This window comes from Pteronotus mesoamericanus, unplaced genomic scaffold, assembly GCF_021234165.1.
Source record: "Pteronotus mesoamericanus isolate MK-2021 breed Mesoamerican mustached bat unplaced genomic scaffold, CSHL_Meso_final contig_164, whole genome shotgun sequence".
Taxonomy (NCBI): domain Eukaryota; kingdom Metazoa; phylum Chordata; class Mammalia; order Chiroptera; family Mormoopidae; genus Pteronotus; species Pteronotus mesoamericanus.
The window spans coordinates 16,797,384-16,818,992 of NW_026555065.1; the positions used below are offsets into that span (position 1 = coordinate 16,797,384).

At 41.0% G+C, this 21,609-nt stretch overlaps 2 protein-coding genes across 3 annotated transcripts in view; one reads left to right on the plus strand and one right to left on the minus strand.

Annotated features, from left to right (window-relative positions):
• Positions 1-8,419, plus strand: part of FAM227B (family with sequence similarity 227 member B) — a 214,313-nt gene extending 205,894 nt beyond the window's left edge. Inside the window, exons 12-14 of the mRNA XM_054565682.1 lie at positions 1,197-1,272; positions 5,136-5,205; positions 8,324-8,419. Coding sequence (XP_054421657.1) covers positions 1,197-1,272; positions 5,136-5,205; positions 8,324-8,419 — 242 coding nt within the window. The remainder of the gene's footprint in view (positions 1-1,196; positions 1,273-5,135; positions 5,206-8,323) is intronic.
• Positions 8,420-8,496: 77 nt separating this feature from the next.
• The window catches only part of GALK2 (galactokinase 2), a 117,340-nt gene continuing 104,227 nt past the window's right edge, over positions 8,497-21,609 (minus strand). For both annotated transcript variants that reach the window (XM_054565446.1, XM_054565447.1), the window contains exons 9-10: positions 18,068-18,269; positions 8,497-9,028 (exon numbers count right to left, since the gene is read on the minus strand). In XM_054565446.1, the coding sequence (XP_054421421.1) occupies positions 8,821-9,028; positions 18,068-18,269 (410 nt within the window). In that variant the 3' untranslated portion in view covers positions 8,497-8,820. The remainder of the gene's footprint in view (positions 9,029-18,067; positions 18,270-21,609) is intronic.

Here is a 21,609-nt window from a genome sequence, read left to right on the forward strand (position 1 = left end):
CATTCAGAGAAGAATAGAGGCAACATTGACGTGTGGCTCAGGACAGGGAGTGGGGCCGTAGGAGCACAGTCCCGTCCGTGTCTTGGTAACTGCAGGGTGAAGAGCGCCTCATCTCTCGATAGCCTAAGGTCTTAACACAGGGGAGCGGGAGGAACAGGGATGGGCCGCGTCGGTGGGGGGCCCCTGCGGAAGCAGCCAGCCCAACCCCCACTCAGGTGTCCTGAGCGATGCTGTCAGCACGGCTTTCTGAGAGGGCCGGCCCGGGCTGGGGGACTCCGCACACCAAGGATGGCATTGCGAGGGGACGCCGCAGAACTGGTTTGTAAAGGACATTTACTGACACGTGAAAGTTGGCACATTGTTGATTTATTCCTTTACAATTAGTGACGTTTGCTCTATTTTAAAATTTAACTCCAATATTTATTTGCCAACTGCCGCTTCAGAGGGGAAGTGTCTGCTTTGCCAGACACAGACAAGGGTTCAGATCAGGGTTAGAGACACAGCCACAGGCTGTGTGAGAAACAGATGGGACGAGAGCCCCAGCCTCACAGACAGCTCACTCACCCCATCTGCTCGCCATCTTTCTTCGTGCAGCTAGCAGAGCTCACGCTGACGGAGGCAGCGGACACATGCAGCCAGTCATCTCCAGAGCCTCTCCAAGGCCAAGGGACTTTGAGGATCTCAGTATATATAGAAATGAAGAGATTTGACTTTGGGTGGTGAACACACATGCAACATACAGGTGATGGATAATAGAATTATACACCTGAAACCTATATAGTTGTATTAACTAATGTCACCCCAATCAATTTAATTTTACAGTGAAACAAAGAAATGTCTAAACTGGGTTACAAAGATTTGGTACATTTTTAACATTTACATTTAACAAATTTCTGCTCTTAAAACACACCAAAAATAAAACCATTTTAAAAACGGTAATTACAGATTTATGAGGCTGTTGCCCTGGTGCACTATGGATGGTGTGGTCCAGACAATGGGACACAAGTTCAGAGTGGCCTGACGTTGTGTCTTCTTCCAGTCTTCTCAGTATAACTCCAGATACAACACCCTGGAGTTATATGTTTGCACCTGAGACCCTTCATGACACCACCCCCTTGGTCCCTCATCAAGGATACTGCTTATCTCTCCAAGTGTCCTTAATTAGAAATCTTTCCTTAACCATAAGCCTATCACACCACCTGCTCCAACTTATCAGGATATTATAAAGGAAGCAAAGAGACAATTTGCAAGGAATCGAAAGGATTTCAGAATGTAAGTTGATGCCATATTATTGCTAAATATAAAATCATAGACTCTTTTAGAGCTAGAAATGATCTTAGAAATCATCTATACTCTGCTCCTTATTTTACTGATGAGGAGCATCGCCTCTGAGCATCTTATAACTCAGAGATTCTTTGTATTCAAGGGCCAAGGATGTACACGGTAACTATGGTGCTATAGGTAGTGTCAGGGATTGAAGGAAGGAGACAGCTTTACTGCGGTGCGATTGGAGGGGAATGCACCCCAACACGGGGAGACTGAGAGAGAGCTCCAGCGACTAGAGGCTGGCTTATTGTCCATTTACAAAGATAAATGGGAGAAGAGCAGAAACATCATCTTCCGTAGAAGGAGGGCCCTGGAGCTGGAGTGCCAGCTGGGGTTGTACTGAGGAAAGCAAAGCAGGCAGGTCTTTTCTGAAGTGTTTTCTTGGGGAATAGTTTCAGGTTTTTATACTTATTTAAAAGTATTACTCATGGCCAGTCATGGTCTTCTTATGTGCCAAGAAGCTAGAAATGGCTTAACGAGAGGCTGTCCATCAATTTTTATAAGAACAATTTGGCAGGATACCATGATATCAAGGTCATTGCCTAGAGGTTCTAGTGCCTTAAATGGGAGAAAGGATAGGCACCCGGTGCTGTTTAGGAAACACACCAAAGTGAGGTCATTGGAAGAGCGGCCAGCCAGGTCCTATTTGACAGACAGAACAGAAGTCCAAGCTTCTGCTCCCCACGGAACACCATTCCCCTCCCACCCACACACACACAGAGGGAGCCCTTAGATTGCCTGTGCTCAGTGGGAGGAACAGGGATTGCCGTGTCGGAGGGCCCCTGCGGAAGCAGCCAGCCCAGCCCCCACTCAGGTGTCCTGAGCGATGCTGTCAGCACGGCTTTCTGAGAGGGCCGGCCCCGCTAAGGGACCCCGCACACCAAGGATGGCATTGCGAGGGGACGCCGCAGAACTGGTTTGTAAAGGACATTTACTGACACGTGAAAGTTGGCACATTGTTGATTTATTCCTTTACAATTAGTGACGTTTGCTCTATTTTAAAATTTAACTCCAATATTTGACCTTACAGGGAAAAGCACAGAATTGATGAAGAAATAAAACTCCTAAGACGGCGGCAGGAAAGAATTGACAAGGAACTTGATAGGTTTGTTTCTTATTCAACTGTGTAGTGCTCGAAAATATTTCAATTGAACAAATGTGTTACATATAACCACAATGATTTTATTATGTAAAAATACACCACTCAAACATCTACAAAGAGGTTTTCTACTCAACAGTTCATCTGCAGTAACACTTTAACTTTTTTTGTCCACATAATCACCCACTCTGCTAATTTAATTACTTGCTGAACATTATCATCATCTCCTTTTACTCCACCAAACAGGCCTTGAGCTCAAGCCTTTTAAAACAAGCCCATAACACCATGCCGTGCTCAAAGGGAAGACGTAAACTTGAAAAAGAACCTATTTAGCTGGTCTGTCTCAAGCTAGTTCTTTGTCCCCCTTTTGCCCCTGTCCCTTCCCCTATCCATACAAACATTGTCCCCCATTGAAACAAGGAAAATTGGGCTCACTTAACCTACTTATTTCTTAAATTAGAGGATAAAAAGGAAAACTATAAAGTATTGAAACCAACCTACTTTTTCCAACACACACACATACAAGAATGAGTATCAGATGAGCACAACCCTTCAAACAAGCCCCGTGGGGGTCCTGCCGTCATACATCACGTTACTGGGACTTGGAAAGCTAGTCTTCCAGTCACATGAGAAAATCCAGCCCATTACTTGAGAATCTTATCTCACTTTTCACCAAAAGTCTTACCAGACAGCTTTCCCCTTTGCAATACCTCAGCTCTAAGATCTGATTCCAGGTGACTTTTACAAGTTCCCAAAAATCCAAACTATGTTTAGTGCAAACTATGTTGCACTAAAGATACAAGGAAGAATGTAGAATGCTTTTGCAAGCAACATTCAAGAGCATAACACTCAAATGCATTTTATGCAACCATGTGTTGGAGAAAGTGAAGGGAAAAATGCTCATTTGGATATAGTATAAATTCCATGTGCCTGTTAAACTTACAGACATAGCATGGAAGTTTCTATCCATAATCTTTGAAAATGGGAGAGTCATAGAGAGAAAGGCAATCAGAAAGACGGATCAGAGAATGGTGACGGCTGCAAAAGTGAACAGACAGTTGACCCTTGAACAATGCTGACCCCGCACAGTCAAAAATCCACATACAGCTTTTGACTCCCCAAAACATACACAGCATACACAGGGGATTTGGCTCCAACCCCTGCAGATACCCAGATCCACAGATGTTCAAGTCCCTCATATAAAATGGCATAGATCAATGCATGCAGTCAGCCTTCCGCATCCACATCAAAAACAGTACAGGTATTTATTTTTAAAAAAAAATCCACGTATAAGCAGACCTGCACAGTTCAAATCAGTGTTGTTCCATGCTCAATTGTACCGAAAACCACTGGATGGTATACTTTAAAGGGGTGAAATTTATGGTATGTGGTATATCTCAATAAAGTTGGGGTTTTTTTGTGTTTTTTTTTTAAAGAAAGAGGGAGCTGTAAAGTAAAAGCGTGAGTTGGAAGATGGGTTGATGCTAATTTAACTGAGATGAGCCAGTCTCAGAGTGACTTGCAAGTCACAGAGATTCGAAGGGAGTGCACTGAAAAGGGCACAAGGGATATTTGAAGTGCGTGTGAATGAGACTTCGGAGGAAGAGACCCGAGCTGCAAGCGCACACTTGAGAAATGCAGGGAAGGACAGATCTAGAGGGTTATAAGAAGTGAGGGGGCAACACAGGTTAAGATAAAATTGGCAGAGGTGAAGTAGAGACTAGTGAGGGGACATTTATGAGGCACAGAGCACGAAAGCCAGAGACCCCTATGAGGTAGGCCGACTGTGCCCTCAGGGGCGCCCTAGACGAAATGCTAAAGCAACAGAGTAGGCCTTGCGGGGGAGGGGGTGGCAATCCAAACTGCATGCCTCAGCAAAATATATTTGGAATTCTCAGAAAATTTTACCTCCTACAAATTTCCTGGAGGAAAAATAATTTTAAAATGCTTCACTTGAAAATTGCCAGTGAAATTAATGGCCTTATGCCCTTTTTCAGTTTTATTTCTCTCATCTGTTTCTCTTGCTAACATTTCTTGCTTGCCTGGGCTACCTCTTCTGCTTTCCGCATTCAAGGGTCTCTCTCTGGAAAGGGTCCTGTTGCCTCCTGAATTCATCTATTAATCTCCTTCATAAATATCTTGAATGAGTACTTGGGGACCGAGGTCATGAGAGACTCCTGGATTCCCACTCTCTGAGACCTTAGTCTAGTCAGCGTCCTCGCCGTCTGGCCTGTTCCATCTCTCTCTCTCTCTCTCCTTGTGCCCCAGACCTTTCTCTTGCTAGTCCCTGTGACTCTTCTCTCCCCACTGACACTCCTCACAGTCTGTGCCGGAACCTGTCGAGTGGAATCAGTTTAAGGGGGCACTTTCTGGGCCACCTCTCTGAAGAGGGTGCTCACGGCTGGAACGCAGTGTCACATTGTGGTTGGAAGTGAGGGCTCAAGTCACACTGCTTGGAGTTAAATCCCATGTGACTTGTTATCTGTATGGCTGTGGGCAGGTCACTTAACCTACTGGAGCCTGTTTCCTCATTTGTGACACAGGATAATAACAGTACCTACTTCACAAGATTGTTGTAAGTGTAATTGAATTAATATTTGTAAAGTGCTGGCAAGTGGCCAGTGTATTAAACTATTTGTAAATGTTGGCTCTTAGTTGGTATTAGTATAAAAACTAGTTTGGCTAATGATTTTCTTTATTCCATGATTAGACTCCAAGTAAAGGCTACCAAGAAGCCTTACGAAGTTGCAGTTGACTTCGAGAAGTTCCTACATATGCTGGTATGTTTTGTGGTTTTTTTAAATATAATTTTTAAGAGAATTTTTTCCCTAGCTTCTCTTATATAGACTGGATAATATTTAATAAACACTATAGGGTTTCACATCCAAGTTATAGTGGCAGGACGGAAAACATTCTCATTACTTAATCATCCATATGCACATTTAACATAATCTGTTTTACATACTCAGGACAACCTCATGCCCACTATCCCCATCCCTTGCTTCTGACCAAGGACAATTTATGCAACTCAAAACCTGCAAATGCAGACAGACTTTCAAATTAACAGAAAAGTAGTGGTGTTCAAAGTCATGTTTATTTTTTCCACTGATAATTCCACAAAAATATATTGGATTCCAACCACTGTGTCAGGTGAATGATCCCTGCCCTCGATTAACAGAAACATGACAGAAAAGATAAGGTTCTGAACAGGGCTCAGGGGAGAGACAGAAAGGAAAGGAAGGAGGCTGCTCCATCTCTCGAGTTTTCAGTGTCCTCTGCTCTTCTGCTTATGGGCAGCCCTTTTCAAGCTGAAGCAGGCACGAACATGTAGAGATTAGTGTATGAGGGGGGACCCCAAAAAATGGAAATATCTTCTGGAGAGCAGGCCCCTTGTAGTACAGGCTCCCCCTGCTGGGTGAGTGTTCTAGGAACCCATCTGCATCAGTGAACCAACTGGCATTGTTGTGAGAGGCTGCATTCAGCTTCAGTGAGTTTTTTTTAAAACTCTTGCAACAAGTTTGCTCATTTCATGATGGGTGACTTACGAGTGCACCTGCCCACACCACACTGAGTGTTCAGCAGTTTTTGACCAAAAACAGCCTGACCCCCATACCCCACCCTCCCTATTCACCCAATCCCGCCCAAAGTGACTTTTTTGGCTTTTGTTTCCCTGGATGAAAAATGTCTTTAAAGGGAAACGTTTTGCTGATGTGGAAGAGGTGAAAGTAAAAATGGCAGAAGCACTAAAAGGCATCAGAATCGATGAGTTCAAAACCTGTTTTGAACAGTGGAAAATACATCTCAGTTGGTGTATTGCATCAAATGGAGGGTACTTTGAAGGTGATTGAAGTTTAAACATTGAAGAACAAATACAGTTTTTAATAAAGAAATTCCGGGTTTTGGATCCCCCCTCATACAGTAAATCTGAAGGTTAGGCAATCCGATGTCAGGTATAGGAGAGAGCCTTCTATTTTCAGCATGTCAGGCTTCCACTCAAAAATCTAGAGCAATCCTCATTGGCTATTGGTGTAATGTCAAAAACAGGCGTCAAATAATCTAATGAAATTCCTACATCAGCCACTTTAAAGTTGTGAAAGAAAGGAGTAAAATACCTGGGTGCTTAATATTAAACAAATAGGACTACTCTTACTTCCACAGACACAAATTAATTCTCCCATTTTTCTTGGTATCTCTTAACTACTATAGAGACATGAGGACAGAGAAATATTTACTTAGCATAAGAGAACAAACAAGCGTGCAGGTATGCTGGTAAAGGGCAAGCTGACCTCAGCTAGTAAATGATCAACAGCCTGAGTATCGGGGAGACTACAAGGAGTTGTGAAAATTGTAGTGTCCTGGAGAGCATCCGCTCCATTAAGCCTGGCAACTTCCTCCTCAGCTCTAGTCCATTGCTGCCCCATAGGAATGGAGGCCAAAGTGTTATCAGGTCTTCCACCATCAGTAAGTCAGATTTGTGCTCAAGTTCCATCTTCTACATGAAGCTTTCTTCCAGTGGCCCTGACCCCATTCTTTCCAGAAAGTTTCATATCTCTCACAGTTTCTAGCATAACACTTGGTGATACTTTGACTGAAAAATAGTTCTCTTCTCTAAGCCAGACATCAAGACAAATATGAAGTAAATCCATGTGCCCTGCAAGGCAGAGTGTATATTGAAAATTTTGACTTACCTGTTGCAAGGAAGGAATCACATGGTGAAAAATTTAAATATTTAAAAATAATTTAAATATTTAAAGCCATGGCAAGTGCTTTTTTATTTTTTTACTGTAACCCAAGTATCTTTAAAGAATTACATACCAACCACAGATCTTTTATGGAAAATGGAAAGGTATTAAATAACAAAGTGTTGTCATTTTAAATCAATTCAGAATTTGGATTATTGAGTTTTAAAAACTCAAAATTCTTTCAAGAAATTTGACTTAAGTTTCTCAAGTATTTACCTTTCTGCTAAGAATGAAAATGCACCCGAAGTTAATTTTAGAATAGAGTAATGGATTTCCTAGTACTTTCTACCCAACTATTGTCCTTTGAGAACTATTACAACCACCTTTGCATCAGCCTCTATGAAACTGAAACACAAGATGATGATATCCAATCTTCGAGTTGCACATTAATGAGCAAAAACGATCACAGAATAATAGAAAACCATTATAATATTCTAGATAATTCATGCCATAAGACCATGGCTGTTTCAACTACCTGATTACATCATCAAGATGCTGTCTGGTGTAAATCTCCATAGAATTTAGGATGGCCCTCCTATCTTCTATCCATGAGAAAAAGCCATTCATTTACCATCACCACATGGCCAAACATTTCTTCCTACTTTTGGTAAACACATACAGGTACCCACCAACACCCCTAACCAACCCCAGAACCAGCTCTAAGCCTTTTACCATCTCACCCACAAGCCTGCATGCCTGCCCTGTACTGGTCCACATGGACAAATAAGCCTTGCTAGACACACAGTAAAGGGATGCAAGGTGGTGTTTGCCAGGACGGTAAGCATGCCTCTTGGATTAGGGAGGCATTTGAGAAAAGGTGGGTTAGAGTGGGGGGAAAAAAGTGAACTCCATGAGCAAATCGAATGATCTCAATTATCATCCAGATAATTCTCTATTTCAATGTGAAGAGAGATAAAGGCTTGAAGTGTCTTCTAAGTTTCTCTGTGAAATGTTAGAGCTCAAGACCCAATTGAAAATGATTGTTTATATGATATCATGTGGTTAAAAAAAAATTAAATGATTGGGATATTCTTTCTAAATCCATCTTTTGAAAAAAACTTAGTAATTCTCAACTTGGTATTTGGGAGACTGTCACATTCAAGTATAAGATGTCTGGGAAAACCTGTGAATCTCTAATAATGTATTATTTTAATAGCGATGTGAAACTCAAGTTGAGAGAGAATTTCTGGCATCATCATCATCATCATCATCATCATCAACAGAAGACAACAACTTTGAGGAAGAACACTAAAGAGAAACCAGAAAAAAAAAGTACTTGAGACTATTGTATACAATTCAATTGTATCAGTTTAATTGTAACGGTGTGTTTAATTCTAGTCTAATCCATGAGGTCAGGATTATCTTTTACAATTCATCTTTAAAAAATCTTGAAGTGAATAAATCCCAGTAAGTCATCCTGAAGGGATCTGTCCAACCATAATTTTGGCTCTTATTGATAGAAAACATATTTTAAGATGGAAAAATAATCATTATGAAACATAGAGAGCTTTCAACCATTTCTTTGGAAACACATCTTGATAATAGCAACCGTTCATCATAATACAAAACAGAAAGGATTAATTTACTGCGGCATAAGAAGTCCTGCCAGTTCCTAAATGCCCTAAATAGTTTCTCTAAGATTTTTTACATTGTTTAGGCCTCAAGGAAAACCAAAGCCCCGCCTCCAGGTTTGGTAGCAAACAACCTCTGATTCTCCGGTGCTAGGTTTCGGTCGCTCCTCTGGTAATAAGCTTCATGCACATTTGCCAGGAAGCTGGGCAGCTTGTCTGCAGGTACCAGTGAGACTGTGCAGCCTCCCCATCCTGCGCCAGTAAGTCGTGACCCTTGAGCCCCAAATGTCCTAAAACAATGAGAGAAGGAAAATTAGACCCAGTGAATGAAAATGAGAGTGATTTGGCTGATGCTTATTGGACACACAGCCCACTCGTGTCCTAATGAGAGAGTATGTATGAGTGCTTTGTTTTGTGGGGTCTTCTCCAGTGTTGTCGAACATTTTAGTAAATTAGAAATTGTTTACTCTTACAGAAGGTGATTTAAAATTTAACTGTATCTGAAGCTAACCCCTGCTTTTGGCTCTAAGTAGTAAGTAGTTGCTATATAGCTTTTCGAGCAGTGATTTTATGGAATCTTCCCTGCTTCTTCCAGAACTGGTTTGACAACTGGACCTGGAATTTACCCTCAGATGAAATGTGTGATTGGAATAGAAACTACTATATAAAACACCACATAGCAAGACCTAACTGGAGTCACCCTCAGCCAGGCAGTTTCAAACCTAAGATCTATACCAGTGAAAAGCCCTACACAAAGTACAAGGAACCCTCATCTTTAGAGGATGCAATATATCTTCACGATAAAAATTAACATTACTTCCACTTCTTCCTAATAAAATTTACTTGACATTCACAGCAGATTAAAAACGCCATAAGTAGCCCTGGCTGGTGCGGCTCAGTGGATTGAGTGCTAACCTGTGAACCAAGAGGTCGTTGGTCCAGTTCCCAGTCAGGGCACATGCCTGGGTTGCAGGCCAGGTCCCCAGTAGGGGGCGCACCTGTAGAGCCAACCACACAGTGATGTTTCTCTCCCTCTCTTTCTTCCTCCCTTCCCCTCTAAAAATAAATAAAATCTTTACAAAAAACCAACAACAACTCCGTAAGTAATTTAGCACAGTTTTGTCCCTTTTTTTCCATCTAAATGAGCTACTTTACTTCCTGGAAAATATCAGTAGAATGTTACCCCTAATCTAGAACATCAGAATTATTGCACACCAGCAATTCATTTCCCCTCAATGATTTTGTCAATTAATTTTTTCATCATTTTTTTTTAATTAAAATATGCTTTTCAAATGAAAATAGATGTTTAAGAAAGAAAACAAAAGTGCCCGCAAATCAATAAAAATAACTCATCTCCTCCTGTCCCTCAGCCATTCACTCAGCTTATGGCCCAATTGCTGAACTGGGCCCACGCTCCTGAAAAGTTTCTCTGCTCCTGGGATTCTCAGATTACTCTGAGTTCTAAGGCTGGCAAAGGGCCAATTTGCAATTTGGTGATTAGGAATTTAAAAAAAAAAAAACTTTTCAGTCACATCAAACTATCTCTCCATGTGGAAAATGCTGAGAAGAACGGAGGTGCCAGTGAAGCATCCCTGGAAGACCACGGAGGCATCTGGAGAAGAACACTGTTCCCTCTCTTCCTTGGTTTTCTAAGACCCAAACTATGCCATTTTGCTGGACTCAAGTCAACCAGGTCTTTTATGGTCTTCAATTGACTTCTAGGTCTATTCTTTTGCACTTTTTCATTTGAACAGTTTTTGAAAGTGTTGTTTCTAACTTGCTGCAAACCCAAAGGAATCGTGCCAAGAGGGACTGTCTTCCTGAGTATCCCACCAGCTTCCAGAGAGCAGAAGTTAGAAGTCTTCCTGAGTGAACGCATTCACTTCTGAGTCTCTGAAGTGACTCTGTCAGCACCCTGCCTGCTGCAGATGAAAATGGACTAAATTGCATCAACTGCATGGTCTAAAATCATCAAGGCTCAAATTTCCCAAATAGAGAACGATAAGTGCTATTATAAATAGCCTCTGCCCTGAGCCCAAGGCACTTGCGATCATAAACCAGGGTCTGTCCCCACAGCTGGTCAGCAGCCTGCCCAGCTATCTGCACTCACTGGTCCTGCCTGCGGTGTTCCCCGCTGGTACTTAATATGCCCTTTGGCAGAGGCCACAGAAATCCTGAGAGAGATCCAAAAGTTAGGGGATCAATTTAGACTTTAAGTTAAGAAAGGAAAGCAAGTGAGCCAGGGATGTTCAGTGAATTTTCACATTTATATTTTTCCCCTGGGAGAACAGTAAGAAATTAAAAATACAGGTCCTGAGAGGCGATCATCAGAGGAGCAATACAAGAGTTATGAAAACCAAAACCCTAAAATCTTCCAAATGACACTTTGATGATTGTGGTGACTGCATTGGGAATAATGTGGAAGGGCTGGTCAAAGCAACAAAAGCAGCCTCTGCCTTAAAAAGCATGATTTACAAAACAAAGGCCAGGGCAGATGACAGACTGGAGATTCTAAAGAATGTTCCCTTTGATCCTTTTATCACTGAAAAGTATATTCTTATAACTTTACAGGCACTTGATAAAGCCTAAAAAATTTCCGATTTTTAAATGAACTGATTTGACCATAAAACACTTACTAACTAAGATACAACACAGAGGGCAATGGCGGGGTGGGAGTGGGAGATGCAAAAGACCCACTTTGCTACAAACTACAAAGAAGGAAAGCACGAAATTTTGCCTTGTATGTATTTCAATTCAATTTCATTTCAATATAAGTAAATATTTTTACATTATACACATGGGTATTAAATTAATTATTTCAGAAAATCTCAAATCTAGGGACAGCTTATATCTATCTCTCTAATCTCAGCCCAGCATAATTCCAGGCATTTGATAGGTTCTAAAAAATGGCTTCTGGATTGTTACATTTGTTTTAAAATATCAAAATACATACTCAGGCTTTTAAAGAAAACCTCAATTATATGTAATGAAGTATAAAAATAAAGGAAAAAGAGGGTACTTACCCAATTATAAAATATCTTTTAGAGGAACAAAATGTAAATTTTAAAGTAGAAATTAGTGAAGAACATAAATCAATTTTGAAACTAAGTCAGCTACCATCTTTTTGCCATGTATAATGCACACCCACGTTTTTTGCTTGAACTTTCAGAAAAAATAATCTTTCATTTCAATTTTTTATTTCAATTATTTATTTATTTATATTTAGAAACACAACCAATTATCGTATTCCAGGGTATTATTTTGTATATGGATATCGTTATTGCTTTCTAGAGTTACACTTTTACCACATAAGCATAAATAAAAAACTTTAAAACACTGATAGGTATGGAATTAGTACTACCTATGTATACTGTGCATCCTTATTTTTCCCTCAAAAATTTGGGCAAAAAAGGAACTTCCAGCCAAAATGGAGGCCTAGGTAGATATGCTTTGCTTCCTCACACAACCAAAAGAAGAACAACCAATTTAAAAACAAAAAACAACCAGAACTGCCAGAAAATAGAACTGTATGGAAGTCTGACAACCAAGGAGTTAAAGAAGAAACATTCATCCAAACTGGTAGGAGGGGCAGAGAGGACACACAGCAAGTCAGTGGTTGTCGGACTGGGCAGATGAGACAGTGGCTGGCGGACCAGGTAGTCCCACATTCTCCTGAAGAAACTGGGAGGAACACTGGGGAGTGAGACAGACCACACAACCCAGGGCCCCAATGGGGCAAAATAAAGCCTCAAAACCTCTGGCTGAAAAAACCTGTGGGGGTTGCACCATGGGAGAAACTCCCAGTCTCACAGGAGAGTCCACTGCAGGGGCCCACCGGGTCCTAGAACATAAATAATCCCACCCACCTAGGAATCAGCACCAGATGGGCCCAATTTACTTGTGGGTAGCAGGGGAAGTAACTGAAAGTAGAGCAACAGCTGAGCAAGCTGCATTGTTCCTCTCTGACCCCTCCCCCACATACAGCACTACAACGCAGTGAGGTGGGTTGCCCCACTGTGGTGAATACCTAAGGCTCCACTCCTTACAACATAACAGGTGTGCCAAGACAAAGAAACATGGCCCAAATGAAAGAACAGATCAAAACTCTAGAAAAAGAACTAAGCAACGAAGAGATAACCAACCTATCAGACACAGAGTTCAAAACACTGGTTATCAGGATGCTCACAGAAATGACTGATTATGGCCACAAAATAAAGGAAGATGTAAAGGCTATACAAAGTGAAATAAATAAAAATAAACAGGGAACCAACAGTGAAGGGAAGGAAACCAGGACTCCAATCAACGATATGCATCAGAAGGAAGAAATAAACATTCAACCAGAATATAATGAAGAAATAAGAATTCAAAAGGATGAGGAGAGGCTTAGGAACCGCTGGGACAACTTTGAACATTCCAACATCTGAATCATAGAGATGCCAGAAGGAGAAGAGGAAGAGCAAGAAATTGAAAGTTTATTTGAAAAAATAATGAAGGAAAGCTTCCCCAATCTGGTGAAGGAAATAGACATACAAGTCCAGGAAGCTCAGAGAATCCCAAAGAAGTTGGACCCAAGGAAGCACACACCAAGGCACATCATAATTAAATTACCCAAGATTAAAGATAAGGAGAGAATCTTAAAAGCAGCAAGAGAAAAGGAGACAGTTACCTACAAAGGAGTTCCCATAAGACTATCAGCTGATTTCTCAAAAGAAACCTTACAGGTAAGATGGGGCTGGAAAGACGTATTCAAAGTCATGAAAGACAAGGACCTATATCCAAGATTACTCTATCCAGCAAAGCTATCATTTAGAATGGAAGGGCAGATAAAGTGCTTTCCAGATAAGGTAAAGTTCAAGGAGTTCATCATCACTAAGCCCTTATTATATGAACTGTTAAAGCGACTTATCTAAGAAAAAGAAGAAGACCAAAAACTATGAACAGTAAAATGACAACAAACTCACACCTATCAACAACTGAACCTAAAAAAAAATAAAATAAACTAAGCAAACAACTAGATCAGGAACAGAATCATAGAAATGGAGATCAGAGGGTAGGGGTAGGGGGGAGAATGGGGGAAAAGGTACAGGGAATAAGTAACATAAATAGTAGGTACAAAATAGGGAGGGGGAGGTTAAGAATAATATAGGAAATGGAAAAGCCAAAGAATTTTTATGTACGACCCATGAACATGAACTAAAGAGGGCGATGCTGAAGGGAGGGTGGGTCCAGGGTGGAGAGGGATTAAGGGGAGAAAAAAATGGTACAACTGTAATAGCATAATCAATAAAATATATTTTAAAAAAATAAGAAAAATAAAAAATATTTTGGCAAAAACAGTGCACATTACACATGGCAAAATACAGTATACGTAAGATAATATATATATTAATATAATATAAATATAAGTAGTCAGTAAATATTCTTTACCTGGACAGACTTCTAGCTTCTGCTCTGAAGGCTAAAATTTTCTGACGAGAATCTCAGAAACCAGACCTTCCAGAACAATTTCTATTATTTTTACAGCCACATTAGAAACACTTTCAGACTGCTTTAGAACCACAGAGTTCCATGATTCAGAGATGCTGTTCAAATGAAAGAGTATAAGAAAATATGACTTCAAGTCTGTTTTAGAAACATAAGCCACTTAAGGGCATTGAAGATCAGTTGGTGTTGTTCTAGTATGTCATACAGGAATCTATCCGGAAAAAGTCCAGCCATTGTTAATATAACAAGAATAGTTTGCATGACATCAATGTAACCTGGCAGCCAAGGAGAGTGGACTGGAATGTGCTTGTGTGAACAATGACAGCTTCACTGTACTAGCCAGTGGGGGCAGTAGACACCCTTGAGTGAGCCTGTGTACTATGTGGCCATCATATTCAAAATGACTGAGCAAGTAGAGCAATGAGTCTGCATCAAATTTTGCATTAGGCTTGAATGTTCCTCTACACAAACTATTCAGATGACTCAAAAGACCACAGCTATGGGCAACCGGTGATTGGCAGCTTCATCATGACAACATGCCCACTCATGCATCGCGTCTCAAGCAGTTTTTTGGCAAAACACCAAATCACCCGAGTGACTCGGGGCCCCTACAGCCCAGATTTGGTGCCCTGTGACTTCTGCTTTTCCCAAAACTAAAATCACCTTTGAAAGGGAAGAGATTTCAGACTATCAATGAGAAGAAAATACAATGCGGCAGCTGATGGCAATTGGGAGGACTGTGTGAGGTCCCAAAGTGCCTACTTTGAAGGGGCCTGAGGCAGCATTGTCCTATGTACAATGTTTCTTGTATCTTGTATCTTCTTCAATAAATGTCTGTTTTTCATATTACATGGCTGGATAACTTCTGGATAGACGATATATATCTATATCTAGATATAGATATAGATATATATCGTCTATAGAGATATCTGGCAGGTAAGGGAACAGTAAGTGGAAAACAGCAGCCCAAATAGCAGTGAGCCCCAAGGGCAGCTGAAATGGCTCTTTCCCTTCTCCTTAGCAGTGTGTGCAGATTAGCACCTACGATCATCGGGAAACAAGCAGAGCAACGTGGGTGTGCACTGCATTCCTCTCCATTCGGATCCAGTCAGGAGAATGGGTGTGAGGGGCTGAGCAGCCCGGCCATGGAATAAAGTAGTGGAAATACTTCTGAGGAAGACAGGAAATTCACTTTTGTAACCTTTGTTGGTCTATTAACAGCTTGGGCAATAATGCAGCACTGAGTCCTCTCTTATTTCAACAAGTGTCAGAGCGGAAGTAAAGGCCTTCACTATTTTTTCTTAAGTAAAACCAGGGAAACCAATAACAAATGAGCTGTCTCACACACAATTGACTTGGTTTCAAAACTCTCTTGTGTTCTTCAGTAAATCTTACTTTAAAATTTAGTGATTTCTTAAAATATACATCTTCATTAAAAAAGAGTTATAATTGGGCAAGCTTCATCTTTTTCCTTCATTATTATACTTTGTTTCACATAATTGAGGTTTTCTAACATTAATTAAGTTAAAAAATAAATATACAGCCTCACTGCAGGAGTATAGTTTCCTTCTCCCTCCCTGGCCCTTTCTTTGGGTCCTCAGCTTACTTTCTCTTGAATAACAGTAAAAGGCTCCACTGAAAAACAGAAAGTACTGCTGATCTCTACCTTTTCTTCCTCTCCCGTAAGTTGGCTTCTATAAGTTCCTATAGGCTAACTACCTAGAGACACCTTTCCATGCAGCCTAGCTCCTATCACTTTAAGATTTTAGCTTGTAAGTAGTGTCCTGAGTATTGTAGGCATAAGAATTCTTCATTCACTTAATCAATTAGTTGTCTTTTCATGCAAATAGTTTCCAAGCAGGCCTTCAGGAAAAGTAAAGGAAGTTTAAAGTGCCACTGTGGACCAGGAAGGGAAATCTTAAGATTATCTTTGGCAATGCTCCCCAAACCCATTTCAGCTCCCCTCTTCTACTGACTGATTAGGTTAACTTGTTCAAAACACTTAACCTCTTAGTGCCACCTCAATCTTCTGCTCTCGGATCTGACGGAACTCTAAGATAATTCTGACCGAGAAACATGAAGTCCGACTTTCAAAAATGTGGCTTTTACAAAAACAAGAAAATGTTCTCAGGCCCAAAACCCAGGGGTCATCTTGATTCCTCTCTTTCACCCACACAGCAACTGTCCTGCATCTTCCTTCAGGGCGTTCTGCATAGGGCCCTTTAGCACTTCCATTCCCGTCTTTCTCCACTGCAAGCCAGAGGTCTTCCAATGGCCCGCCAGGCCCCTGGCGTACGGCTCCTACCACCCTCTTACTTCATCACCTACTACTCTCTCCTGCTTTTGCTGCCCTCCAACCACACTGGTCTTCCTGCTGTTCCTCACATGTGACAGCTACATACCCACCTCAGGACCTATCTCCTCGTTGTGCTATTTCTTCACTTCCTTCAGGTCTCTGTTCAAATACAATCTCGTCACAGAGACCTCCTTCAGCCACTCCATATAAAGATTTCCCACTTGACCCTGGTACCCTCTATACCTTCTACTTTTTTTTTTTTTCCATAACACTTACCACTACCACTTGACTTCTATTTAATTGTCATTTCCCTCTTTCCCTATGAAAGCCATAGCTGGTGGACCATCCCAGGAAGAAAAAGTTTCTTAGTAAATTGCAGGAAGCTAGCGAATGCCTTTCTACTGCTCTTCAGGTGGGACTCGAACTACCTGGCTACCTTCCCGGCAAAGATGCTTCTTCCTGATTATGCATAAATCATTCCACTTCCTCTTATGTACAGAAATGAACAATATTTGTTTCCTTCCATTTACTGGGCCCTTGATATTTTCTGAAAAGAGCACTTACAATGAAACAAGTTCTGGAAGGGTTTTTGGCAATGAGTTAGCAAACATTGACGACAACAGCATTGTCATCAATGCTGTGTTCAAGTCTCTTGACAAATTGGGTTACACATGCCATCTGTGATAATTGAAGCTACGTGGTTAAAACTCTTCAGGCTGAGAGTGTGGCAATGAGTGAGGCAAGCCATAGGCGCCAAGTGGTAAATTATATTTTCATTACTAATTGCAGACAATTCTCATTTTCATGTATGTATAATCTTCTCACAGTGGAAATAACATCTAGCCATTTGAGAGTTTGCCCAATTTCCCTTTCAGTTCTCCCAAGGTCACCGAGAGCCCTCCGGGGTAAAGGGACCCTTCTACTCTCTGACCCCGCCCCCAATCACTAGTGATCACGAGGGAGTTGTTCTCAGGCTTTGTGAAAGTTTCCCTCTTTATACTTCTGTCTCAACCAACCATTTATAAACTGGGCTCTCTTCAGTCCTTATTTCCTCAAATTGCCTAACAAACTGGAAAGGCAGGAAATGCTAGCTCTCTGAATTAATTCCTCCAGCCATGTCCCCCTACTCCCCTCCACTCCTAGCAGGCTTGAGGCTCTCTTTCGGTTTTCTCCCTTCTTTTGAATAAAACAACTAACCTTCAGACACCAAACAGGACATGCGAGCAGAGCCGCAGTGTGGTGGACAGCATTGGTCACAATATGAGAACGTAACAACAGGGTCCACGTCTGAGAAAAGTTCCCTGAACTGCCTGATCATCCAAAGATGGAAAAGTCTTCCTTACAATGTTGTGAAGAACTGACTCCAAACCTGGAGCCTCATACAGACATTTAGGAAGGAACAAGGTCAGCTCTATATCAGACAACTCCTCATATAGGAAGGATCTTCTTTCACTTAGAAGGTTATGAAAATGTTACATTTTTTCCATTAATTTAAATAATTCCTTTGGCAGCACTCCCCAACCCTGCCATGCTGCTATCTCAGCCTCACCGACAGGTGTCTACCAGCTGATCCAGCTCCGGGCAGCTGCACTCATACAGGTCCCGGCAGCTCACATGGCTCTGGTTCATGAGCTCCCCCAGCAGCTTGACTGTGTTTTCAGGTGCTTCTTCACAGACCCTTTTAAACTGGAGCACTCGCGCAGCCTCGCTGAACACATGCTTTGCCCGCTGGTACAGTTTGAAGATGAGCACTTAGGAAGAACAAGGATGGGGAACAAGGTTAGAAAGAGTTGCCAGACAACCCAGTGCAAAGAAAAGTAGTTATTAAGGTCTTCCATTTCTGTCTTCATTATCAATACCTTAGATTTTAAATGGGTCTCTCTTTCACTGAAAGAATTCTTTATAGTCTAAATTCATCTCTTTTTAAGTGCAGCTCTAACATTGTATGATTCTATGAAGAACCTACAAGCCTTCAACTATATTGTTCTGTCTTATAAAGAGGATGCTAACTGTGACTGTTACCTTTTGTTTGCAACCCCAGTTCTACTCCCTGCTCTTCCTAGGGAGTAGAACTCCCAGCCCGCTATCTGCCCCAGAAGGTTGACCTGTATGAAGTCCACCAAGGGGTTCCCTCACCATCTAGACTGGAGAAAGGAAGATCGGCAAGAGCCACCTGGAGAAAGCTCTGTGCCTCCTCAGAGGGGCAGCCTTTCCACACGACTCTCCTCCAGCCTTAGCCTCCAGTGGAGGCTTTTTTTTTTTTTTAAACTGTGATAAATACATTTATTTTCCCAAAGTCTCTCTGCCTATGCAGCCCTGCGTCCAGCAGGGGAGGTGCAAGGGGGTTGGCCAGAGAGCAGACGAGATGTGGGGGTGTTGGGGTCTCTGTTCTGCATGCCCTACCCCCCCAGGACTAGGGCCAGGGGTACAGGGAGTTCTCTCAGTAGACCACCTCATACACAGTGGCCTTCTTGTCCCCTGAGCCCGTCACTATGTACTTGTTATTCCCGGTTCCTCTTCCCTAAACATCACTGCTTTTTCAGAAGCATTTTTTCCATTCCACTGGTGAACCAATAGCTTCTATTAAAGTCCCAGGCCACCTTTTCCCCCTCCACAGTACTGTCTTCCTAACTCTTGATGGTGGATAAAAAGGCAGCAAAGGCTAGAGGAAATGAATAGCGATTCATAGAATTTGTGTAAAGGTTTAGTAATTATAAATGTGGGGCTAGATTTCCTATAAATTAATAAAGAATTAAAAGTTTCTTTCAAAGTTTCTCAACTGAGTCTTAGTAGATATATTAAACTTACAGTTGACTGTTTGCATCAATAAAATGACACAAATTCATGTGAATTGTCCAACTCTCTTTCAAAGAGGACCTAAATTCTGTCACCAGATCTAATTGTGTTTTTACAGTGTGTTTTGTAATCATCCCTCCCTTCTATTCCCACTGCCATTATCCCAATTTATACTTTTATTCCTGTTCCAATTAACTATTTTGCAGTGATTTCCCAACTGATATTCCTATCAATCTCTTCTCCCTGCAGCCTCCCTTGAGGTCAACACTGTCAGAGTAAGCTCCTAACGCACATCCTTACTCATGTTCCTACCCCAAACCTTTACTACCTCCCCAGTTTTTACCATAATCCAAATTCCTGCACTCATCATGCTCAGTTCCAATAGTCTTCCCTTCAGCCAAACTCACCTATACACAGTTACCCAAACACTCCTTGCTTCTGGGTATACTCACCAGTCCACATAAATAGTTTCTGGTCCTTTCTCTCCATGTCAAAATTTTACCTCTTTCTGAAGGTTCAGTTTAAATTTTATATGCCCCCTGAAGCCATGATGGACCAAAATGATAACAACCACTAGCACCGCAGGACACTTATTTGGGTGCTTATCATATAATTTCCACAGTAATTGTTCTTCCTCTCTGCAAAGTTTACCAACTGCTGAAGACAGAAACTTGGTCTTCTGGTATTTGCCACTACTACGCATGCCACTACTACAACCTTTCACCCCACAGCACCTTCGACAGTGGCTTACACAACAGGAGCTCTAATGGGTGTCTACTGTTGGTGATGATATGACGAGGAGTTGATTTTTAACCCAAGTTCAAAATCAACGTAGCTCCATATAGTCACTGTTATTTAAAAAAAATAAGGGTCAGTACTCAACAGCTTACTGGTGCTGAGAAAAGGCGACAGCAAGATTCTCTTTGATATTGAATCTGCAACTCCTGACACCAGTTATGGAGGAAAAATAAGAAAAAAGAGAATTTGCAAGTTAAATGCAGTTGGGAATAAAAACACAACACATTTTGCTCTCAGTAGCCAGGTGATGTGAACCAGCCCACACTGTAGTGTGAATTTATCTCCATCAACAAATTCAATGGAAGTGGAAATATTTAAGATCTGGGTATCAAAATATCCCAAGGTAAAAAAGTCTTATCAATACCCAATACTGGCATTTACCATTATCTGAAGAAAAAGCACAGATAGATTTAACAATAATCTCTCAAAATCTCTGAATACAGAAAGAAAAAGACCCCTTGATTGGCATGTAGGTGACTAAGACAGTGCCAATAATTTTATATATGTTAATATAATCCAGGTTGTAAGACATACATTTTAAAAGGAAGAAAAATAACTTTGGTGATTATACTTTAAGATTTTTCTTCTTTTCAAACGAAATTGAAAAGACTCACAGACACAGAGAGTAGACTGGTGGTTGCCAGAGAGGAGGGGATCGGGGGACTGGGTGAAAGAGGTGAATAGATTAAGAAATACAGGCTGTAGTTACGAAATAGTCATGGGATGCAAAGTACAAAAATGACACAAATTCATATCTAATTGTCCAATTTCAGAGGGAAAACACTCAATAACATTGTAATAACTATATATGGTGCCAGTTGGGTACTGGAACTATCAGGGGGGATCACTTTGTAAAGTATAGATTGTCTAACCAGTATACTGTACACTTGAAACCAATACAAAATTGTACTAAAAGTAGAAAAAGATTATTCTTTTAAATTGAGGTTTAAACAAGATGTTCAAAATACTAGCTGTGTTCATTGCAGCATTATTTACAATAGCCATCACATGGAAGCAACCTAGGTGTTAATCACTAGATGAGTGGATACAGAAGGAATGGATGTGTGTGCACACACACTGGAACGTTATTCAGCCATGAAAAAGAATGAAATTTTGCAATTTCCAACAATATGGATATACCTAGAGAGTATAATACTACATTAAATAAATCATGGAGAGACAAATACTGTATCATTTCACTTATATGTGGAATCTAAAAAACTAAACAAATGAACTAACAAAACAAACAAACTCATAGATACAGAAAAACTGATAGTTGCCAGAGGGCTGGAGTAGGGGGGTGATGAGTAAAAAGGTGAAGGGAATTAAGAGGTACAAACTTATAAATAAGTCATGGGGGTCTAAAGTACACCATAGAGAATATAGTCAATAACATCACAATAGCTTTGCACTGTGACAGATAAATACTGGACTTTTCATGGTGATCACTTTGTAAGGTATATAAATGTCAAATTTCACTATGTTCTACACCTGAAA